Source organism: Schistocerca cancellata, chromosome 1 (genome assembly GCF_023864275.1).
Source record: "Schistocerca cancellata isolate TAMUIC-IGC-003103 chromosome 1, iqSchCanc2.1, whole genome shotgun sequence".
Taxonomy (NCBI): Eukaryota; Metazoa; Arthropoda; class Insecta; order Orthoptera; family Acrididae; genus Schistocerca; species Schistocerca cancellata.
Window position 1 is genome coordinate 877,895,686 of NC_064626.1, and position 25,031 is coordinate 877,920,716.

Here is a 25,031-nt window from a genome sequence, read left to right on the forward strand (position 1 = left end):
ACCATTTCCCGCTGTTTCTCTTGTATTAAGTCATAATTGCAATATTACGGTTAAGATAGATCTCAATTTCCGTACTGAGCCGTACCTCAGTTGCCGCTTTCCGATTTTGCCCATGCATTTAGAAGCTTTCGTCGCTAGATTACCTCCCCTGTTGCAAACATTGGTATGCTCTCTGATTTTGGCCACGAATTCACCTGTCACTTACTTTCCGTAAATTATAATTACATCTTACCAGTCAGTTGCTAGGCAGTATGCATGACGTGTTTCTCTAGTTGCTTGTACCTCTTGTATTATTGTCTCCGCATTGCCTAGAATTTGTTGCTCTTAGCTTTGTTACAAATACTTGACTTTCCCTCTCGTGTTGCAATATTCTGTAATTATTAATATGAATTTCTGACGATTGTATTTGGAAAGGAAATCGAAGGATTTATATAGTGTTCAATTTTTATTACCCACTTGGACTGGGTGGTATGGAGATGACGAGAAGGAACCCTCGGCCGCCTTCGTGGATTACTGCGGGGAAAAGAGATTTGTGGAGACATTGTATGTACTTTCTCCAGGTTGCGTGACAAACGAGAAGATTCGCATGAAACAATAATAAATGCTTCAGTGTTACATATACAGTAATTTAAGTAAATATTTCATTGTAAAGTAGTTACGGAAATTATGATGTATTTGGTTCTTCACAATTCAGGTCGCATAAAAATTGAGAATTTAAAGTAGAAAAGTTGAACGCTGGATATGCAGCTACTGACGGCTCTTGAGACGTAGGTACGCCGTTTATCACCGACTGAGGACTACGGAGCCGGGCGTCAAGAAAATGCGCTGGAATAGGCTACTTTCCTATGTTAAAAGTATGGTTCGGATTGTTGTTATTCTGCTTGAATACACCATTTAAATAGCATTTACGGTCAATATTCTCACAAAGTATGTTGTTTTTTATGTGATTAAAGTTTAAAAATCATTAAATATCAATATCTGGTCACGTGATCGAAAACTGTTATTGGTTGGTGGTCTGGTTACGTCACAGACTAAGACCAAGCTGTACGGGGTTTATAGTAGCGGTAGGCAAAGTTACTAGGTTTTTACGTACTTCTACTGCAGTCAGTGTAGCTCTTTAGCGGTGGAAAATGCAATTACAACTTTCAAGTAACAATAGAAAGGTATTTTGTGAACGCTGATGGAAGTCTTGCGAAAACTGATGCGTTTATGCTCCACCCATTTAGAGTGGCGGTATGTGCAACGACGGACATTCTTTCCTGCTCCCTACAGCATCATCATACTAAGGAATTATAGAACTAGATTGTCGACACTCAGTCATGAGCTATGACCCAAAGCACAGATTATACTTGATAAAGCTTAGTGCTGATTTCCTGTGTAGAAGACACACTGCAGACTTGATGTATCCGTTAGGCGTTCCGTAGCGCAGCGGACAGTGCAATCGACTGCGGTGTGAGAGGTCATATGTTCTGTTCCTGGAAGTGTCATACATTTTTTGAAGTATCACACGAAATACGAAAACGGCGTTAACAAGAATTGATTGTAACAGTTGTTTAGATTGTGGGATGTGTTATGCATAGTTTCATCTCAGACTTAGTCTGAGAAACGGACGTCAGAGGATGAATACAGTTACTTTGCGAATAAACAATTCACTAGTGAAGATAAAGATACAACATTTAAATGACGCAAAGGTAAGGGCTGTGATGTGAATGTAAGCTAATGTTAGCGTCTGAAGCAGACTTACTCCATCGTTATGTGAAATGATGAAACTGCAAAGGTTTAATCAGTAAGGATCCTAGCTAGACAGTACAAAGATAAAAAAAAGTTTCTAATATAGTAAAAAAATGAGTGGTCTTATTAACTAGAAAATATCTTTTTGAACGTGACGAGTATGAACAGCGATTGCAAATAAATGTAAGCGCATTAAACAAGGAAAACACAATAATATTCTGTTTCTGATCGGTGTGGTGAAGTTTGGTGATTTTGATTTGGTTTTCATTTGACAGTACTGTCGTTGTTTTACAAGTTAGTGTGTTCTTTCGGGTTACATTCGAACCAGCGATCTATGGACATCGTCTTATAAAATTCGACGGCTTACCGCTCTAACAACTGAGCTCCCGAATAATTGACGCGTAGTTAGGTAAAACAACTACTTTCACTAGGTGTTCAATTTCGTTGAATGACGCCATCCTTCGTTGCTAGTAGATAAGTTAATGTTAACTTCACAGCGTAACACAGTCTTAATTAAGTTGGTGAACTTATGCGTCGACGTGGGGCAATTTGCTGGTACAGTGGAACCACATTTTACGTATCTTCTCACTTTCCGGACCACTCAAAAACAACTTTTCAGTAGTTTTTGTAGATGTATTCGTACAGTATGGTGCTACATACCATTTGCAACCCATTTTTCCGAACGTAAATTCCGAAACAAGACATCACTGTGAATTAGCATTATGACAGGAATGGCGAGCTAGCCAGTGACGTCACCCAGGCATCATACGACTCCAGCGTTTTAGCTGGCTTTTAAATACAGTAATACTTCGTTAACACGAATCCGAAGGGACAGAAAAATCAGGAGTTCGTGTTAAAAAAATTCATGTTAAGTGAAAAACACAGATTTTTAATAAGTATACATGTACAGCAGTACACTAATGTGTAATACACTACACAATCAATCACGTTATTGTAGACGTATAACACTATAAAGTGATTGTAAAATCCAAGTATTCACAAATTGTGTACGTTACTTTCTTGGAAAAAATTCGGTCATGGTTCGCTGACGTTCATGGGAACGATAATATTTTGTAATTTTACACCGATGACCACAGCAGGTAAGTCCCATTGCACTCAGAGCCATTTGAACCATTTGAACTAAGGTAACGTTCATAAGTGGTGTTCCTAAAATGCAGGAATGCACCTACTTTCTGTCTCTGCCAGACCGTCTCCCATGCCCCACAAACATCACTTCGTCGGAAGTATCTAAGTTGTAATAAAACGAGACATGATTGTACTACGCACTGCTGTAAGTTTTGGGAGTGCAAAAAACTTACGTTGAGTCTAGAGTTAAGTTTCACTGAATGGTAGAGTTCTAGTTATAAACAAAGTCTCTTTTCCGTTACTCCTTCCCATTTTCTGATGAACTGAAAGCTGGGACATCTTTTTCACAAAACACGAAAATGTACGTGGAACGACAGACTGAAAAAGCAGCAAATTACATTACAATGACGTACAGACCGGCGGAATGCTGCCGCACTTAGTCTTTTGGATGCAATTACCTCTCTAGACAGCGGTGGCTAGATCTGTCGGCGCCAGAAAAAAACTGCAAGGGTAGGATTGTCCCATAAATCATACAGCTCCAAGCTGCCGATAGTACTTAGAAGAAAAGTTAACTGCCCAGTACGCAATTGCGTTTGAAAAGTTTCAGAGTGTCATTCATTTAAATCTGATGGAAAAATGTCATACTAGAAGAGATTCAAAAGTCGATTACCATATTCGCACGGATTCTACAAATGTTCCGTCCAAAAAGGCGAACTTCCTTTACTAGCACAGTAGGTAAATAAATGCTGCCAGTTACTAAAAAATTACAGAACACTGTTTAACTTAATTTTCCCTAAATTTTTTCTTAACGCCTATATTTTTCATAATATGTACGCAATCCTAAACTTTCCACTTTCACGTTGCGTAAGGACACAGACAAAAGGAAATCTATTAGCGTAGAAACATTTACAGTCCATAATTCAGCAATGGCTGAGCTGCTTTTCATCGGAATCACAAGACCAGTAACGCTTACATAGTGGTATCAGCTTTTGTATTTCTGGATAGAAATCTGACGCCTGGAATTGAAACCAGTGTGTGACAGATTTCTCGACTTTTTGATAAAATGAAAATGTTTATTAGACGAAAATACCGAAACCGGTAGCAGTAAGACATACGATCTTGAAGTCAACTACCTCTCATCTCAACACACGAAGAAAATGCGTTGTGAACATACCCGTATGCGGACAAGAATATTCTTGTGAATCAGGGCCACACTTGCACTGAACATCGCTCGTCAGGCTTCATCAGACATAGAGAACAGATCCCTGTCAAAGCCATTCATTGTATCTCAGTGAACAGGCAGTCACAAATCTGGAAGCGCTGAGGAACATCTGCTGGTTTTAATGGATGAACAGCAGACACTCTGGGGGATGCATGTGCAGGTCCAGGCGGGAGTATTCTTCCGCATGATCGACGTGATATGCCGATCTCCTGCGACAGGCGTCGGGTTGATTTGACAGGACTCTGAAGCATTTTCTGGTGTGCGAGTACGTTTCGGAATGTTTAACGGTTTCAAAACCGATTCTGTCTGACGCCATTTTCGGACTGTTGCGTGGCACCGTTCGCTGGCACGTTGACGCCATTAAACTTCTCAGCAAACAGCTGACCACACAGTTTCCACGACTTTGTTGTCATGTAACTATCCGCAACGAACACCTGCTGCTCCACTGTGAGTACCATCGTCCCCTTTGCACTGTTCCACACTCACTGACACAGCCCGCACTACGCTCTGAACCGGTGTGGATCACGTGGCGGGCGTACACTTAGTTTGCGCGTCACGGAATGTGGTTATGTGCATACATTCACGTCCAATCTTATCCACACGTCCGGGCCACTTTTATTTGCCCCCACACTAAAAGTGTTTTTCCAGGAAAGCTGTTCTTGCTGTTGCCTACCATCATATCGTCTTTTCTCCCCAAATAGCAAAATTCGTCTACTGCTTCCAGCGCTTCAGATCCGTTTCTCATTCGTTCAATACCACCTTACATACACTGCTCAAAAGAATTAGGGGGACATGAATTCGGGAATAATTGAGGACTGGGTATGATACCAAATTATACCTTTATCTTTCATAAATTAAGTACGCAGCAAAATATCATTATATCTTCGACCTTTCACATTAAAAGAACTGAAATGTCCGAAATGTGTCAAAAACAAAGTGGAAACAATCATTCATCCGATCATTCTTGATGCTTTTCATTGGACTTCGATAGCTTCAACGTCGCGTTTACCACTACATGACACCTATGTGGCATGCTTCATATAAGGCTACAGAGATCATCATGTGGGCCGGCTTGTGTAGCCGAGTGGTTCTAGGGCGCTTCAGTCTGGAACCGCGCGACCGCTACGGTCGCAGGTTCGAATCCTGCCTCGGGTATGTATGTATGTGAAGTCATTAGGTTAGTTAGGTTTAAGTAGTTCTAAGTCCTAGGGAACTGATAACCTCAGATGCTAAATCCCATAGTGCTCAGAGCAATTTGAACCATCACCCTGTGGTATCCATTCCCATTCTTCAATGAGATTTCATGAGAGTTCTTAGAGAGACTGTGGTGGAACAGGACGCCCCCGAACGCTTTTGCATGTCTCACATATGCACCATGGGGTGCCTGTCGGTATTTATCGCCGGCCTTTCCATTGCTTTACTGTCCACTTTTCGAAAGACATCCCTGCCAATGGCCGCCACAAAGGCCTTGTCATTAGAAGGGATTCAGGGCTATCACCGTATGCAGCAGCCACCACCTGGTCCCACAGGATTTGTTGGATGTACTGCATGGCGTAAGACCACCATCGACACTGAAGCCCCCCACAACAGTGTCACAAAACCTCATGTGGCAGATACCGCTCATCACGGGTCTCCGCACACGAACACCTTGCCTCAGGGATATCTGCAGTCGTCCATGAATAACACTATTCGCTATTGACGAAGTTTCCAATTGACATGCGAACGGCAAACTGAAGGCGAGTTGCAAGACGACGTCTTGTCAAGTGGGGTACTCGAGCAGGACGTCTGGGACCTGAGGTCCTTCCTCCTAAAGTCTTGATTTCAGTCTTATCGGCCACAGCGGCTCCAGAGTGCCTTGTGAGATCGGCTTCCGGTGCTCTAACGATACGGGTTGCAATGCGTCCAGATCGCATTGTCTACCGAGCTGTCTTCCTGTAGCGTGTCCACAACCTATGGATGACGCATGGAGAGGCATTGGCATCTTCAGCAACAAGACCGAAAGGCCTTCTTTTTGGATCAAACAGACCGTTCTTGCAACTTGCACTGCATTAAGATGACGCATCGCATGTGGTTTGTTGCACAAAACGTTAACTTGTGTATCTCACAAGAATACACTGCGACACGGGTATTACCTTCCTAGGGCCAACCTGACGCTGTAATGCATAACACAGCCTAAAGATGGCGAATGATTTTAATTGTTGCCGTCATTGAAAGCGAAGATCGCAAGCCATGGAAGAACGCCACAGGTACCGCCTGTATCAAAATAGATTTAGCTTATCGGACGTTGATATAAGTGTTCTTCCGAAATGTATATATCCAAATTCAGGCGACATACGAATAGCGCTTCTAAGCGAATTTATGAAATAACACTGTGGCTGCTCACTCTGTCGTAACGGAAGTAAAATTGACAAAAATAAACCTATCTCCTTAAAACTCTGTGCTACCGGATCATGTTACACAGTATGCTACAGAAGTAAAAACGCAAATAAGCGTTTTGAATCCTCTCTTCCGCTCCTTCCACGTTTCGTGTAGCTCTGCGTGGTTCAGCGGCTTGAAGAGAAACTAATATCGAAGCGTTGTGGGGCAGTCCCTTGTCACGGCACGGATCGATACAGATGAGACGTGGGACAAAGTTTTCGGTGTTGACCTAGTTTCCGCGCTGATATCTGGTGACCTCCGGCCGTGCCTGCTGACCTCACAGAGGCACAACGCCGGAGAGGTTTGAAGCGGCGCAACACGCCGCAGCGAGGAGCAGCCTCGCAGACTGTCCTAATTAACATCCACAACCTGGTACTGCCGTAGCAGGCAGAGCACAAGACCGAGCCGAAGAATACGGTGGGATGATACACTAGTTCTCTCTCCTCATGAAGTGGCTGTGTGGCAGATTGTGCGAAAATTGCAGATGCAAATGCAGATTTATCAAGGGCACACGCAGCTCATTTTGCTTAAGAATATTTTAAATGTAACAGTTCTGACAGAACGTTTCACAATAGTTGTATTCTAACGGAAGAAAATGCACCGTTTTTACGTGCAAACATTGGCTTGAGAAACTGGCGGTCTTACGTGCCCTTCACCTTGTACTCCCCCCCCCCCCCCCTCTCCTTTCCTCCACTCACTGGCTCCACCACTGTGACTATCTTCTTCTAGGATGTCAGTCCGGAACGCAGAAAACGTGCGTATGCCGATACTGGTTGTAGCAACAAAGTACAGTAGGCTGAAGAAATGAGAATATAACTGTACCACGCAACTCTCGCAATCGAGGAAAGAAAATAAATAAGGAAAAATGCTAGGGCTCTGATGCGAGACTCGGAACACCTTCAACAAATTACACCATTTCAATTTGCAATTACTACTCGATCCCCTCTACGTTGCACTAAAGTGCAGACGAGAGCAATGAGTAAAAAAAGCGTTGGCGAAAACTCTGCATTTAAACTGTTATTGATTCCCTCTATTTTTGCTTCGAGCAAACTGTGTGTCCCGTCTCACCTTATCACTTTCAAGGAAGACACGTAGCGAACAAGATGGCGGGGATATTGGCGGTGTTCCGTGTTTCTCTTATTTCGCCACTCGGTGCAGTGTGTGTTGTAGTGTACACTGTTCTCATAGAAACGTGTGGAAAGTGTAGAGCGTCATTACAAATACACCTGCAAAACAATCTATCCGACCACTGGCTTTGACAGTTATTTCCCCAATGATCCGTCAGAATTATTTCGGTGCGTGTCCGTGGCCTGCGCCTCTGCAGTCAGTCATCTCTAGGAGCGATCAGTAGACGGACTCATTAAGTTTTACAAAGAAATCTAATGGCATACGAGGCAGGGAATTTAGAAATTTTTTAGAATATAATGATAATTTTACAATCGATAGCACGTACTGTAATCTGAGTGTGAATTGAAGCTGGAAGCGCTGCTAAATAAAAGGCTAACAGCTGTAGTAACATCTACATTTATACTCCGCAAGCCGCTTTACGTTGTGTGGCGGAAGGTACTTTGTGTACCACTGTCACTTCCCCCTTTCCCTGTCTCACTCGCGTATGGTTTCTGGGAAGAACCATTGCTGATAAGCTTCCGTGTGGGCTGCAGTCTAATTTTATTTTCATGGTATTTTCGCGAGATACATCTAGGAAGCAATATATTGCTTGACGCTCGTATGTCATTTCTCCTTTAACAGAAATCTCGTCTCAGACGGTTGTATGCTGTTTTGTATGTTTTCCCTCATCTTGTTCAGGTCTTTTTCCCAGTTCCATGCTGATATTTGATTTTATTTGGTACATACTTAAGTTGTTTAGGTCCATTGTGAGACATATCTTTAGTTTTAGGAGAGCATGTTGCCAGCTTGTAAGTTTTTCTTCCTGATTCATATAATCTATACACCGAATGTTGAAAGTTTGCTTCCTTATTCTGTATTAACACTACACCATCTGCATATAGCATAGCGTCGAAATGATAGCTTATTTCCAGTTGTATTAACGAACTTCATTCTTCCATTTTCTTATGAAATCCTCATTATACATGGTCACCAGACACAATCAAAAAAAGCTTCTGAGAGTGTTTCTGGGTAGGCTGTGCTGAGAAATAATTGTCAAGAACAAAATTAGATAAGTTTTGCCGTTTCCGAGTTAATTAGCATTGAAGTTAGTCATTCAGGCCGTTGCACGCACAAATTCAAACTTCCGCCACCAACAATATCGCCAAACGTGTTTTTCGTTTGGTTTTCTAGAACCGAACAAGAGAATGATACAAAAATTGGACATAGTATGGTAATAACGATCGAACTGAAGCCAAAGGCCAGGCAGTCTCATGGCCTGTCACCTAGATTATGAGAACAAGTGACACTAATCGTATCTAGCGGGCCGCGGGAGTTCGCGCGCGCAACGGCCTGGTTGGCCAAATTCAATGCGAATTCACTCGGAAACGGCGCAACGTATCGAATTTTGTTCTTGACAATTATTTCTCAGCACAACCTATCCTGCGACACTCTTACAAGGTTTTCGGGCTGTTTTTCACCTCCCTGTGGATGTTAAGTGTTTGGTGACAAATAACATCCTCTCTTGACGCCTTCGTATATTATTCTCCCTCTTGACGCCTTCGTATATTATTCTCCCTCATCATTTTGTGCTGCCCGTGATTCTGATTATTTTAGAATATTTATATAAGTCTTGTCTCTATAAATGTGTGGGATATTCTTCCATTATTGTACACAACCTGCTTCTAAAAACTGAGTCATAAGCGTTCCCGATGTCACTAAACGCAACACGTGTTTGCATACTGGCTTCGTCCTTTGTGTATATATATAAAGGACGAAGTCAGTATGCAAACACGTGTTGCGTTTAGTAACATCACTTAGCACGCGGATAATGAGAGGCACGGTGTTTGACGCCACGCCTTTGCCACTCGTGCAGCGCACGCGCGCAGGGCACATTACTCTTTCTGTGACTCCTGCCGCCTCGTCGGGTTAGACATCTCATGGTGCGACCTTAGTGACAGATATACTCAGGGAGCGTAAATGGTACTCATTGGAAGGAAGGTGACTTCGTTATCACGAGATCTTTCTGGGTAAAGCGGTATTAGAGGTAGCCTGTGAAACAATTTTTCTGCCTCCATAGTGTATCGCTTGTAGGGGCAGGAACAGAAAACGAGTGACAATAGTCTGAACGAAATTAGTCGATAATTCCCACTTCACATGTCGGAGCTGCTGCAACTAATCAGAGCGCACGTCACTCGCGAACTGTTCGCTGTTGCCAAACAGCCACAACACATGGTTAGTCAACTTGTCATCTCTTGTCTGGCTCTTTTTTTTCCCTTCATATATTTGGACTCAAAATGTTTGTTGTTGTGACTCCTATTTACATCTACATGACTACTCTGCAATTCACATTTAAGTGCTTGGCAGAGGGTTCATCGAACCACAATCATACTATCTCTCTACCATTCCACTCCCGAACAGCGCGCGGGCAAAACGAACACCTAAACCTCTGTTCGGGCTCTGATTTCTCTTATTTTATTTTGATGATCATTCCTACATATGTAGGTTGGGCTCAACGAAATATTTTCGCATTCGGAAGAGAAAGTTGGTGACTGAAATTTCGTAAATAGATCTCGCCGCAACGAAAAACGTCTTTGCTTTAATGACTTCCATCCCAACTCGGGTATCATATCTGCCACACTCTCTCCCCTATTACGTGATAATACAAAACGAGCTGCCCTTTTCTGCACCCTTTCGATGTCGTCCGTCAATCCCACCTGGTAAGGATCCCACACCGCGCAGCAATATTCTAACAGAGGACGAACGAGTGTAATGTAAGCTGTCTCTTTAGTGGACTTGTCGCATCGCATCTCATTTCATTACAAATGAAACACGCACCAAAAACGACAAACCGATAACGACGATAACGAAGTACTCATGTTTCACACGCAACACGAGCCGAACACTGTTGTATCCTTCAGCACAAGAAGCGCTTCTGCTTCACATATTCAACTACTACCACCACAGAGATCGGCCTACGTTAGATAAGTTTCATACGACATTGCATTAGGCCGAAGTCAATCCAGGTAGCAAACCATCGTTGCATCTGGTTGTACAGAAGAATAAATATAACGGCCAAGAGGAAGTGATGTCTCAACGGAGTGGCTAAGATAGCTTATTTTCATACAGTAGGTCGAGGGTTCTAATCTTGTCAGGTAATACAGTTTTTTTATTTTAATTTACCAGATTCGTATATCTTGAATTACTTGGTTTGCATGTAATTTTTATATTTTTAATTTTTTGTCACATTTTTGTCATTGTATAGAGTTTCTGCTCTTAATTTTTTTGTTCTATCATTTATTTTTCGTTTGGAATTTGTCGGTGTCGCCTATAACGTGTAACAAAGTGCTAAGCAGGATTACTCATCGCCTGGTATCGTGTCAGCTCGTGTAGCCACTGTGAGGATAGTCTCAGATAACCGATAAAAGCGAGAAGCTGCAGTTCGCTTTTATAACAGAAGCGGAAATTTTTTTGTCTTGAGTTTGCTCGTAGAGTTCAGCTTTAATCGCTGTGAACGACGCGAGCGTAGTTAATGCTTCTGACGCAGATTATTGACCGCCTTTTTCTCGGATACATTGTACGTCACGAGATTATGGTTAGGTTAGGAGATGAGGGTAAATTCAGGGCTACATAAATCGTCGTCTGCCGCACGTGTCATTGGTGATTCAAAACCTGCTGCCGATAGAGCATCACGCGTTCCCGCCATTCTTGGCGGCAGCCGCTTCCAACATTGTTACGCATTACGTGAACAGCACTTGTGGAGTGACCCGACGTGTACGCACGTCGCCTTTAATAGAGCGGCACCCGATGCCCCAACACTGTGGCGCCAGCTGACATGATTCAACTGTCAAGTAATTTTAATCGGACCATCGGGCGCGCGTTGAGGTATACAGAAGACACTTGTCTCAAGCTCCACACTCGAAGGGCCTAAACCCGGGAGGGGGGGGGCAGGGGGGGGGGTTGGTTGGTTTGGTACAGTTTCCTCCGCCGTGCATTGCACAGCAGTACAAGGAATACGCGTATGTAGGAATCGGAAAGAGGTGTCACTGATGTCTTGGAACAGTGGTGGTCTTTCAGAGGGATTTCGCGTTTGGGACTGGGCAGCTCCCTGGTGCAGAGGACGCGGGCTGTTGTGTGCGACCGTGGAGCGTGACAGGCGCGGCGCGTGCGGCAGGCTGCGTGACGCCGTCACGCCGGCCTCCCAGGCCGCTGTCGCCGGTCCGCCCAGTACACCACGGCGCGTCTTCGTCGCGTGCGCGCTGGAACATTCGGCACGCACTGCCGTCACAGCAACGCGAGGCAATCAACTAGTCCAGCGGCACGCACCAATCTCAGTCCTCAACTCGTCCCGGCCCACTGCTACTGTAAACGCCCAACGTACAAGATCCGCCTTCTGCTCCGGACGTTTCATACAACTGCTTCAGCGAAGAACCTTTGCCTGGCTTTAAACCGGTTACCAAATAGTTAACGGCATCATTTGATTTGCGAGAGCTTTGGTGAGTACAGCGAGTGCCGAAGACCTACGTAGTGCACCTGTGTGTTTTGTCCAGTGTTTATCGAAACACACGCAGTGTCTGAGTTCGCTTGAAACACGCTATCCTCAGTTATGGTCTCGAATATTGATCTCGTACTGTTTTTGGAGCATATCTTTCAGTAAACAGCAACACTTCTCAATGTAACTTCATCAGTTTTCAGAAACGAACAGAGTAATATCAGCAGTTGGTCTTTAGGCTGTACGCTTTCCTTACAAGGGGAGCCCACAATATTAGGATGACAAATTTATTTCAGACTTTTGCAATTTTAATTGCCCATTACAACAACATAATGTGAAAGTAGTAAGGCGTACTTCCTAGGCGATTTCGAGAAAATTGTAACAGACGTTTTACACGTCAATGATGTACCGGTGCGTTACAAACCGGAGCACGAGCTGGCGGCGGTCATGCGGTTAGCGTTCAGGCTCCGCAATCGGGGGATCACTGCAACGAGCCCCACTCACCTTTTTTTTTATTTGTATTTATTTCAACATTCCGCTTATTATTTCTTACACATTACGTTTGAAAGCTGATATTACGAATAGACACGTGTATTTACACGAACTTTTATTAGATTTCCAATGTTGTTTATCTGTTTACTGATGCTTATAGAAATGAAAGACGCGTAATATTTGTTGTGATGATAAACAATTTAAAAATTTTATCAAGCGTCTTCAAACTTGTTCACATTTGATTGACAGTGAGAGAGAAATTGCTTCTCTTGAAAATTCTATTAAAATACGAACTATGGTACATCGCCGATCTTCGGCACCAATATTTAGAAAATGTTGCGTTACGCATGATTTGCATCCAAATTGTCGGAAGAAAGAGAAATTTTTCAATTTTTCAACGAGCGTCGTCCTTTCTTTAAAAAGACCGAAGATTCTAGATGCATGCGAGAAACCTGCGTTCATCCGATGTAGTTGATTCAGTTTCAATTTATGTTCTCCGTATCTCTGTGAAAAGTATCGTCCTGCAACCTGGACTGTCGAAAAACACGTCCAACGACAAATCGCACATTACCCTCATATTCTGGCGTATTGTAACTCACTGTATTATTGAATAAAATTATTTACACCTTTATTTATCGATGTTTGCTATTGAATTTTCAAATCTGTCCCTCGTACTTGAAACCTATGTCTGCCTATCCAAACGCCCAGGTGCAAAGCAGTTCCCGGCACCTTACCCGATTGCAGGTATAACAGCTTTCAGAAATCAAGGACAGGCATAAATTTTCGGGAAAACTATGCGTTTAGTTGTTGATAACTGTAAAGATGATATTTGGTGTAATAATAACAATTGGCTAGCAACAAAATAACACCGTCAACTCAATAGAACTTCTCGCAAATACACGTTTCTTTTCATTCGAATTATCTTTCAATTGTAATATGTAAGAAACAATGACTGTTGAAAAAATGAATTACAGAGGGCATGATCGGGACTCGATATAACGATCCAGCGATTGCGGAACTTGAACGCTAACCACATGACCGCCGGCAGCTCATGCACAGAGTCGCATCGCACCGGTATACAACTGAAGTGTAAAACTTGTTTTGTGATTTTCTCAAAATCGCCTAAGTAGTACGCCTTGTTACTTGCACATTATGGCTAATGGTCTACTAAAAGTATACGAAGTTCGAAGTGAATCCGTGATCCGAACGTCGTGGGCTCCCCCTTGTTAGACAGAAGACTCATTTCTCTATGTGCTCCGGATCATCAGACACGTAACCGTCCGATGTGAATGGTGACGTCGATGGAATGTGCTCGTGATCGACGTACCGCCGATCATGCTCGTCGGCGTTCAGCTCCAAATACCAACCAGTCTGTTTCCGGGTACCGGACGGGATAAGAGCACGCTTTCACGGACCTGTCGGTGCGCTCCCAGCGTGGTAACCTGCGCTGACCCCTGCTGTACCATTGTGTTCAGCCACCTGCTACGGTCCAGAAACGCCGGGCAGTATTTATCGAGCTCTCGGTAACGCTCTGCAGCAGAGCAGATATCCGCGTTGTTGTTTACTCACAATCCGTCCGACCCTATCGTATTCCTGACTGCTGCTCGTTTCAGAGGCCTCTCTAACTGTACATAGTCTGCGTCATCAAGCTCTGTCCTGACCAATGAATACAAACGACAGTAATGAAAGAACTGAAGCAAGTTCTTATCACGGATTTTTTATCTTGTAATAAGGCTAATAGACGGCGGTGTGGCCGTGCGGTTCTAGGCGCTTCAGTCTGGCACCGTGTGACCGCTACGGTCCCAGGTTCGAATCTTGCCTCGCGCATTGATGTTTGTGATGTCCTTCGGCTAGTTAGATTTAAGTAGTTCTAAGTTCTAGGGGACTGATGACCACAGAAGTTAAGTCCCATAGTGCTCAGAGCCATTTAAGACTAATACGTAAGCTATTTCGCATAGAAATACAGGATCTAGGTAAAGGAAACTGTGGCGTTTATCATTTGTTGGCTGTTCCATAGAGTCTGACCACGTGCATTTGCCTATTTCTTCCTGTCTGTACTAGTTTCATCTTTTGACATAACCCCGTTTTACTCGATGTAAATGTCGATCTATACTCCACAAACCATCTAATTTGTGGCTGAGGATACTTCGCCTGCAACTACTATTCCCTGATCCGTTGGTGGATGGTACGTGGAAAGAACACTGTTAACACCTTGCAGGAGCTCAAATTTCTCTGATTTTTCCCATCGTTTTGCGGTAGGTATGTGTGAGGAATTCATATCTACATCCCCATACACTCTCTCTGAAAACTATAGTGTAGTATAGTTAAGGGTACATAGCATGATGCTACATCTTAGCGTTTTTTCCCCCCGATTAAATCGCGTATGAAGTGCGGGAAGGAGGCCTTCGAAGTGGACGTCCAATAATTACGTGAGGGAGGGGGGGGGGGGGTTCTCTTCAAAATTTGGAACCCCCTCCCCCCCACCCTTGGTGAGATGTGGTGGGGACCTGACCCCCCCCCCCCTTCACCCTTACTCTTACGACGTGGTGTTTACCCAGTAGTCGGGTAAAAATACGTAAATATGAAATTTTTATATGTTTTACTATTGAAAACTCTTTAATAAACCATGTTTCATTTAGAAATTGTTTCAAACATGGTTTTAACACGTGATAAAAAACTTATTATTTTAAACAAGTCAACCTTGGTTAGTATTCGTACGTACACCACACACACACACACACACACACACACACACACACACAAAGGCTCCACGAAAATAGTATTAATCGTTTTGACACATTACTTAAAAACTGACCTATTATTGCTGCACTAGATAGGCCTACATTACATAGCATTAGACCATTACCTACTTCTTACATGAAAGACAACATTGTTCTGCCTCCCTTAGAATCTCTTGTCGGCGAGCTTCTACGTAGCTTCCTTCCACAAACGATTAACTTCTTGCTGTCTTACACGAGTGTTCAGACTTGTCGGCATGCCGCTTAACATGGCCACTGTAAAAGTTTTGTTACAAATTCTTGTTGAACACAATAACATCCACTTTATATGCAGAATATCACGACCGACTCACTGACTGACATGCAGTGACTTCGACCGATTTGGAAGAAAACTTAGGGAATGAAATCTAACACTTTTTCCGCAATTGCTTCAAATCTAGGAATCCCGGGCATGCACACATGTAAAGCGTTGAGTTCAGAGATGCCATCATAAAGCTTGGTGGGCACTTTAAAATTGTCCATGATCGGGATTAATTTTTTAAGACAAAATGTTATCCGTTCTGACAATTCATATTCTCTGAATTAACAAGTTGTGAGATTTTCATTGCCTCTCCTCACCCCATTCCCACTTAAATGATTTTAGGTGAGATTTTGCCGCATCAGCTCACCCATTTTGAACTCAAGTATTAATGGATGTCCCTAAAACGTCTCTGTGCGTGCTGTAATTTCTTACATTGTCTCTGCGGTAGCGATGCGGACGGGCTGATGAATATCTCAAGCTTCTTCCCTCAGTATTGGTTCTTGAAACTTTGCAACTAGGATTTCACGGAATAGTTGTATACCTAAAATGTCTACCCTTAAACGTCTGTCAAATCAGGTTTTTCATCATTTCGATCATGCTCTCCCATGAGCAAAACGTGTGACCATTCGCTCTTCTTTGTAAATGTTTAACATCCACTGTTAGTCATATTTCGTATCGGTCCCACATACTTCAGCAATATTCTAAGGTCGTTGCACAAGTTATTTGTAAGCACTTTTTTGTAGACTGACGATATTTTCGTAGTATCCTGCCAGTGAATCGAAGTCTTCCGCCTGCAAATTCTTTAACCCATGCATGTTGCGTGACTGTTCTCGGAATTGTTCACTCTCGGAATTTTAATAGGAATCCTCTCCGTGATGCGTAACGCCTCTTTTGTAACGCTTGCTGCTGTTTGATGAGCGTCTCTGTCGCCCTCTCCCGCTTACTAAACGAAAGCGTGGCGAAACACGCAGATCTTCCGGTAATATTGAAAGTCTATCGTCATAGACGTTGAGCAACATCATCATAAAGACGTCAGTTAATAATGTACATTACTGAAAGATACACATCAGGTGAAACGTAAACTCGTAGCTGCGTCCCTCTAACTGTCTTACTCTCTATGACTGTAGGTGTGAGAAGCATAAAAAGGCCTCTTAAGCTTTTTTAGGTTCAGTGGTCATATGTCGTATATGGTGCAAAATTTGGCTGATGCCCAACAAAAAATTCTGCAAAAATATATTACTTGCTTCGTAGTATTTCACCGTGTCGGTATTTGGAAAAGTCACACTACTTCCATGATAATTAACACGGGAAGTTAGAACGAATTGTATAGTGTCAAATATGTTACTTATAGTACCCTGGCCATGATACCGACGTTGAAAACGTTTTATGGACCTTGACTTCACCGTTGGTTATTGATAACGTACTGCTAAGCACAGTGATGCTTGCAATCCGTTGCACGAGGAATTCAAGCACGGATTCGCTGCGAACAGACCCAGAGGAACAGAGGTAACAGCTTCAGTCCGACGACCTTCAACACTGCGTGGACCATGTGGGGAACCGTCGCTGTAGTATGGATGTCGTCAGTCGCTCCCGCAAACGTACATACACATACGAGTGTCTTATAATTTAGTCTAAAAGGGTGTGAGAATGCTTCCTATGCATATGATTCATGATGCTAACGTCCCTCTAGCGCTTACCTGCTACAGGAAAAAAACAGTGAAGATTTTAATTAAATGAAGCAATACGTTTACGGTCACGAGTCATAGTTTATCTATCTCCATGACGCGTTTCGTAGGTTTAAACCTCGACCATCAAGTGCAGTTACATTTGTTAGTATGGCGTGTGTGTCGGGGGGGGGGGGGGTGTACGTGTATACATGCGATGTGTTAAGACAGTGAAAGGAACCTGAACCTGTGACCAGTGGAGTCCCTTAAGTTCCTCCAAAAAATTGTAACACAACACTTTACAAAAATTGTTACCTTAAATTTTCCATCGCGCAATGTCAGAGCAAAAAAGCCTTTCAGCTGGTAAACGCAGGGATAACGACTCCAGCGCTTTGTAATGTAACCACAAACGTAACATCTACTGATGTCTCGGATACTTCTGTTTGTAGGCCATATCTGTTCGGCGTGGGGTGCTATATGCTAGATTATTATTTTGTAATGGGAGCATAAATGCGCTTCAGTAATATTTGTAGTCGGCTATTCGTACCACGATTAACAGATACAATGAAGAAAATCAGTATCTTTACTTACTGCTCCAGAGAATAAAAACATTTCAGGTCCCAGTTGATGAATAAAAAAGCTTTTTTAAATCACAAACTATTCGACAAACAAAACGACTGAATTATTTGTTTTTACACTGTTGGTCCATTTGTCGTCGCAATGCCATTTTCAAGGGGGTAATGGAAAACCAATGCACGCGCGCGCGCGCGCGTGCGCGCACACACACACACACACACACACACACACACACACACACACACACACACACACACCAAATATAGAATAATGAGACAGTTGTATGATACAAGTTACCATATTTGATTTGATTTGATGTGATCTAGTCAATGTATGGAGTGCGTGTTACTGATTCCATTAAATTTTGAATGTATAACATAGTTCAGATCAAACAATATTGAAATATCAACTGTTTATGCATGGAAGTTACACGTGACGTACGCATTTGACTGGCGAAACTAATTTTAAGTTTTACTGAGAACAAACATAAGGAACATCAGGGACTCGCCTAGAGAGTACTCAGTAATATGTGCCCTCGGCGCAGAGAAGAAACTGAAAAAGTTGAAAAAAAAAATAAATGGCCACGTCTGGATGGAATCCCAGTTCTGTTTTACAAAGAGTACTCTACAGCACCGACCCCTTACTTAGCTTGCATTTATGGTGAATCTCTCGCCCAGCGCTAAGTTCCAAGCGGCTGGAAGAAAAAAATAAAAATAAAAAGCAGATGACTTCTTCATATACGAAGGGTAGGAGAACGGACCCGCATAATTGCAGACCAATATCCTTAACATCGGTTTGCTGTTGAGTTGAACGGATTCTGAATTCCAACACAATAAATTTCCTTGAGACAGAGGAGATCCTGTCAGCAAGTCAGCACGGATCTAGAAAGCGTCGTCGATGCGAAACTCAGCTTGCTCTTTTCTCACATGTTAACCAGGAAACTATGGATACAGCGCAACAGGCAGATTCCATGGTTGTAGATTTTCGGAAATCATTTGATGCGGTGCCTCCCTGCAAATGTTAACGAAGGTGAGTGTATGGAATGGGTTTCCAGATACGTGAATGGCGAGTGTTCGTGAGAGACAAGAGTATCGTGTATGCGCAAATCACAGCGATCGGTCGCTGATCGCTGGTGACATGGAAATCCCAGGCAATCTGATGGATCGCAAGTGCTTCCTGCACGCATTGTGTCTACCTACCTGGTTAGCAAAAGTTTGTGGCAATATGATTGCGACTTGTTACTCTATTTAGTAAGCGTGGTTGTGCAATTGTTTCGTTTCACTTTGCACACGCTGAGTAAGAACTTTATTTTAAAATTTATAGTTACAAGTGACCAGGAAATAATCTGAGAAGTGGAAGCAGGAGTTGACATTTGTATTAACAGGTAATACAAAATTCACCCTCCGATTTTGCAGTGATTAGCTTTTTGAAGCTTGTGGTATAGAATCACAATTGATGGAAAGTGCATAGTGATAGTCACGATACAGCGAGCTCCCTTTTATGCTTTTGAGCTGTTTATGAAATAATTATAAGCAATGTTAAAACGGAATGGCTTACATATGTACTGGAGTGTAATACTTTAATATGCTCAGGCAAATCTATTAGAGTATACAGTTACACTAAGTCGCCCGACATTTCATATACTCTTACATACAGTTTATAAAAAGAGTTACGGTAATAAGTAGTGCCGGTATTGACAACATCTTGATAGACACATTGAGTAATTTGTGTAAGTACCTGCAGTTAAACTATAAGACCTATGAATAAGAAAAGGAATTGAGGACTAATAAACGTAAAACGAATTGTATTGACACAATGCAGAAATGTACGCAACCCATTTGGCTTCAGTGGAAAATGTAATATTTTCTGTAAAGTAACCTTCAATTCCTAAAATAAGAATTTCAAAATAAGTTTAATAAATTTTAATTCTCGTTTATTTTAAATTTATGTTTTGCAAGTATTTACGGGGTTACAGAAATCAGCTGAAACTGCTGTTAAACATAGTTCATTTTACACAGCAGAACTTCTCGAATCAGTGACGTACAAAATACTGATTGAAATTGCTTGGCAAATCGCTCGAGTATGGGGGCCGAGACGAGCGACCGACTGCGATCTGTCGCAGGGACGCCGGCCTGAGGACGATTGTACGTGCGGTGTGCGCCTGGCGTGTAGACAGCCCGCCGAGTCTCTGGCTCGCTGTCCTCCGCGGTAGGTGGCGCGCGGAAGGCTCCGCGTGGTTCCACGCCGGGAAGATCTGGAAGGTCGGTCCAGGCGCTAGTTCTTGTCCGGCACTCGCAGGCCAGCGCCGCCGGTACTCCGCGCACGCCGAGGAATTTGCTCCTTTTCAGTGTCACGGTTCGCGAATTGGAGCAATCCCGTGATCAGACAGGAAGGCTGAACGGTAGAGACTTCAACATAGCGCCAATCTGGCTTCGTTTCCGACTTGCTTCTGCAATATAATATTCATAGTGATACTTCCACAAAATATTTTCGTTTCGTGTGTGTGTGTGTGTGTGTGTGTGTGTGTGTGTGTGTGTGTGTGTGTGTGTGGGCGGGGAGGCGCCGCTCGAGAAAGAAGACAGAGAGAGATGGGCTCCTTTTGTCCGTCCTCGGACCTTCCATGACGTTTAGCGAAGTGTTCGTCGCGCTAAGTGGCGCGTGAGGCGAATTTCGCGACGTGCTGCTCCTCAGGTTCACTCGGAAATGTTTATTAGCGGACCCAGATTAGCTGCCGGCCGTGGTGGCCAAGGGATTCTATGCGTTTCAGTCTGGAACCGCGCGACCGCTACGTCGCAGGTTTGAATCCTGCCTCGGGCATGGATGTGTGTGTTGTCCTTAAGTTAGTTAGGTTTAAGTAGTTCAAAGTCCTAGGGGACTGATGACCTCAGAAGTTAAGTCCCATAGTGCTCAGAGCTATTTCAACCATTTGAACCAGATTAGCTTGCGAGGCGGGGTTAAACTCCTCTCTACACAAAAGTAAATTATGAAAAACCGTGCAGACATCAAACAACTCTTAGGAAGATTCCGAGGTACGACCAATGGACTAGAATATGTGCACCACTCATACACCGCCGGCCTCCATCTGGCTCCTTGCAGCTTCTACCTTAAGCCTCCATTAAAAAAAAGGAATGCAGTTCAAAGTTAACAGGGAACACTCCAGCTGGCTGTTTGCTTCCGCAACGCAATTTTGAGGCCTTTGCGTACCGCCAGATATTTCGTAATACGGCAACATTCGCCTAGAAAATAAAAAATTACTCGCCAGAAATCCACGTCCGCACACGGGAATACAGTTTCGGCCTTTCGTCACGAAGGATTACCTGCTGCCGACATAAGACATGGACCACGAAAAGACCGCCTCCATAAAGCACACGTCTTCTATAATGCTTACCGTCCCTTCGATTTCACGAGCGCCAAATACTTCAGGAAATTAGTTAACTTTTAGCCTTTTCAGCTAATGAGGCTCAGCAACAGACTACAATGCATTTCCATTGGCCACGACCTACTCCCGCTAATAGCTGTAAGATGCTTCCTGCCAGGAGTTTCGTAAGTTTCTTCCCAAGATTATTCGAAGTCACTCGTCCTTAACCCTAACAGTACCTTCGCATTTTCCATAACGCGTAATATCAGGGTGGGGGGTCCTTCAGCACACCACAAGAAAGTAAAAACGAATTTCATAAATTGCAGTTACCTTTTATCAACAACATACGTTTTGAATAAATACTGATGTATGAGTAGTGCCCAGAAATTGAAAATATCCTTTAGCATGATCTCAGTAATACCAACGCATTTCCCGTAATGTGTACACTGTGGTAAGAATTAATTTATTACCGCCACAAAAAACGTAAAAAAATACCAATTTCGTTAACTGTCGTTGGCTTTTATTCACAACATACATTTTAAAGATACACATACACATGTGTGAGGGGGCTCCTGAATGTAAGGATAGGAATATGACTTTACCTGCGAAAAGTCACGTTCAATACTAAACCTTAAATTTTTGGGTTTAAGTTTTACTGAAAATTTTAAAACTACTGAATCTAGTATAAAAATTATTAAAAATAATATTTTTTCCAAATTTTAAAGTATGAAACAGATGGCTAGATTACAATATTTTCAAAGGTAGACCTTCTGCGATATTGTGAGAGTTAAGCCGGTCTCGCAGGCTTCGCCACAAGCCATTTGCAAGAATTATGGACAGACCAGTCCATCTCAGGGTTAGACGCTGCACTTTTACCCTGATAACAAAAACACCTCTGAAGTCTGCAACAGCAAATGGGGCGAGCACACAGTCGCGGCCATGCAACACTGAATAGCCAAAGAAACTGGTACACCTGCCTGGTATCGTGTAGGCCCCCTGCTAGCACGCAAAAGTGCCGCAATTCGACGTGGCATGGACTCGACAAATGTCTGAAGTATCCTGGAGGGAAGTGACACCATGAATCCTGCAGGGCTGTCCAAAAATCCATAAGAGTACGACGGGTCGAAGATCTCTCCTGACCAGCACGTTGCAAGATATCCCAGATATGATCAATAATCTTCATGTCTGGGGTGTTTGGTGGCCAGCGGAAGTGTTTAAACTCAGAAGAGTGTTCCTGGAGCTACTCTATAGCGATTTTGGACGTTTGGGGTGTCGCATTGCCCTGCTGAAATTGTCCGTCGGAATGCACAGTGTACATGAATGGATGCAGGTGATCAGACAGGATGCTTATGTACGTGTCACCTGTCAGTCATATCTAGACGTATCAGGGGTCCCATATCACTGAAATTGCACACGCCCCACACCATTACAGAGCTTCCACCTGCTTCAGCAGTTTGCTGCTGACATGCAGGGTCCATGGATTCATGAGGTTGTCTCCATTCCCGTACACATGTCTTTCTGCCAGATTGTCGGTTTTGACGGGCCCAGGCGAGGCGTGAAGCTTTGTGTCGTGCAGTCATCAAGGGTACAAGAGTGGGCCTTCGGCTCTGAAAGCTCATATCGATAATGTTTCGTTGAATGGTTTGCACGCTGACACTTGTTGATGGCCCAGCATTGAAATCTGCAGCAATTTGCGAAAGGGTTGCACTTTGGTCACTTTGAACGATTGTCTTCAGTCGTTGTTGGTCCCGTTCTTGCAGGATCTTTTTCCGGCCGCAGCGATGTCGCAGAATTGATGTTTCACCGGATTCCCGATACACACGGTACACTCGTGAAATGGTCGTACGGTAAAATCCCCACTTCATCGCTACTTCGGAAATACTGTGCCCCACCGCTCTTGCGTCGACTGTAATACCATGTTCAGACCCATTTAAATCTTGATAACATGCCATAGTAGCAGCTGTAAGTTGATCCAACAACTGCGCGAGACACTTGTGTTATACAGGCGTTGCCGAGCGCAGCGCCGTATTGTGCCTGTTTACATATCTCTTTATATGAATACGCATGGCTATACTAATTTCTTTGGCGCTTCAGTGTATGATGATATGTTAAAGCTCTAGATTACTATTGGTTAAAAACAGTCTTGGTTGCAATTTGTTTTTTTTTAATTACTTTTCAACGACGCGTTTCGCCTTATTTAGGCATCTTCAGGTTATCTTTTCTAGATGGACGGGAGAGAAACCAAGAACTGCATAACGCGTTCCCGTTCACAGGAGCGAGTAACAGAGTAAGATGGGGGCTCAGGTAGTAAGCATAATGCGCCACAGCGTCGATTGCCAGTGACTTGCCCCCATCTTACTCTGTTAATCGCTCCTGTGAACGGGAACGCGTTATGCAGTTCTTGGTTTCTCTCGCGTCCATCTAGAAAAGATAACCTGAAGATACCTAAATAAGGCGAAACGCGTCGTTGAAAAATAATAAAAAAACTAAAATTGCAACCAAGACTGTTTTTAACCAATACTGTTAAGCACTGGTTTTCTGTATGCCATATATGGATTGGAAGAAGCTCTAGCTTAGGGTTGGACTGTGCAGAGGACCCCTTGAGAGCTAGTTTTGATTATGTAACAGCATTCTCCGTGATACTAAAAGGGTAGCGGTTCGAGTCGACGTCCGGTGCACGGTTATGAACTGCCGCGCAGTCTCATCACCTCGTAGGTTCCGTTTCAGAGTGAATGACAAATTTTTAGTAAGAACAATGGTTTATTTTTGCACGTCTTTTCTAATTTCTTTGAAAATGAGATGTTCCACTTCGTCACTTTTGAGACTGTGGTGTGGGAGAGACTTTCTGCACTACTTCGTAGCGTAGGCCAACTGATGGCGTTGTTTTCAGAACGGAGTCACCGTCAGCGCCACCAAGCCGGGCTCGAAGCCGGAGACGGCGTACACTCGCGGCCAGGCCACGCTGTTCGGCTTCAAGAGGCGCCCGCTGCCCGCCGCCGCCAGCACACCCGCCGCTCCGCCGGACAACAGCGCGCCGCTCAGCAACGGCTCCTCCCAGGTGCGTGCGGCGCCCACAGCTTCCAGTGTCACAGCCTAACACAGTGGTGGTCACTCTGTTACCTACCGCCCACTAGCGGCCGTTTAAACTTCTATGTTGGGCGTTAGGTGCGAAGAGTTTTAAAAAAAATTTCATTACGTTTTCATAAAAAAATTCCCGTAACGTATTTGGAAAGTAATTATTCCAGGGTGTTTCACATAAAACTGGTACGGCTCACGCCCGAGATTCAAGTAACAATGAACTAACGAAAAAAGGGTAAATAACAGTAACGTTAAAAACATGTAGTTATTTGTATATAAGAGATGCTGGAAGTGGGACCATGGGCATCCAGCACGGCTAACTTCGTGTGATGTTCTCAGCAACACGCTGTAATTCTGCAGGAGTGATGCTAATTTCTGTAGTAATGTTCCATTCAAGGTCGTCTATTGTGGAAGGATTGTCAGCGTACAGCCTGCTTTTTAGTGTGCCTCATAAATAAAAATCACACGATGTTAAGTCTTGAGGACTTCATCTGACAAGTCTGTTGTCAGGGAACACATTGGTAATGTGAGCCATACTTGAGTACGATGTTAGAGAGATTGTTCCATCTCGTTGGTATTGGATACAGCTTCTCTGCATCTGTTAATTGTGCATAGAAAGAGTCAAAGATCCTCAGATATCTGCACTTAATAAGGTGTAACTGAAAAACATTGGGACAATAATGCGCATGCCAGACAGCACACACCAAACATCTACACTATGTGATCGAAAGAATCTGGACACGTGGCTGAAAATGACTTAAAAGTTCGTGG

The 25,031-nt window shown here is 43.5% G+C and overlaps 1 protein-coding gene across 6 annotated transcripts in view; it reads left to right on the forward strand.

Moving 5' to 3' along the window:
- Window positions 1–25,031, forward strand: part of LOC126190318 (uncharacterized) — a 592,731-nt gene that overhangs the window by 247,755 nt on the left and 319,945 nt on the right. For all 6 annotated transcript variants that reach the window (XM_049931012.1, XM_049931014.1, XM_049931017.1 and 3 more), the window contains one exon: window positions 24,073–24,240. In XM_049931012.1, the coding sequence (XP_049786969.1) occupies window positions 24,073–24,240 (168 nt within the window). The remainder of the gene's footprint in view (window positions 1–24,072; window positions 24,241–25,031) is intronic.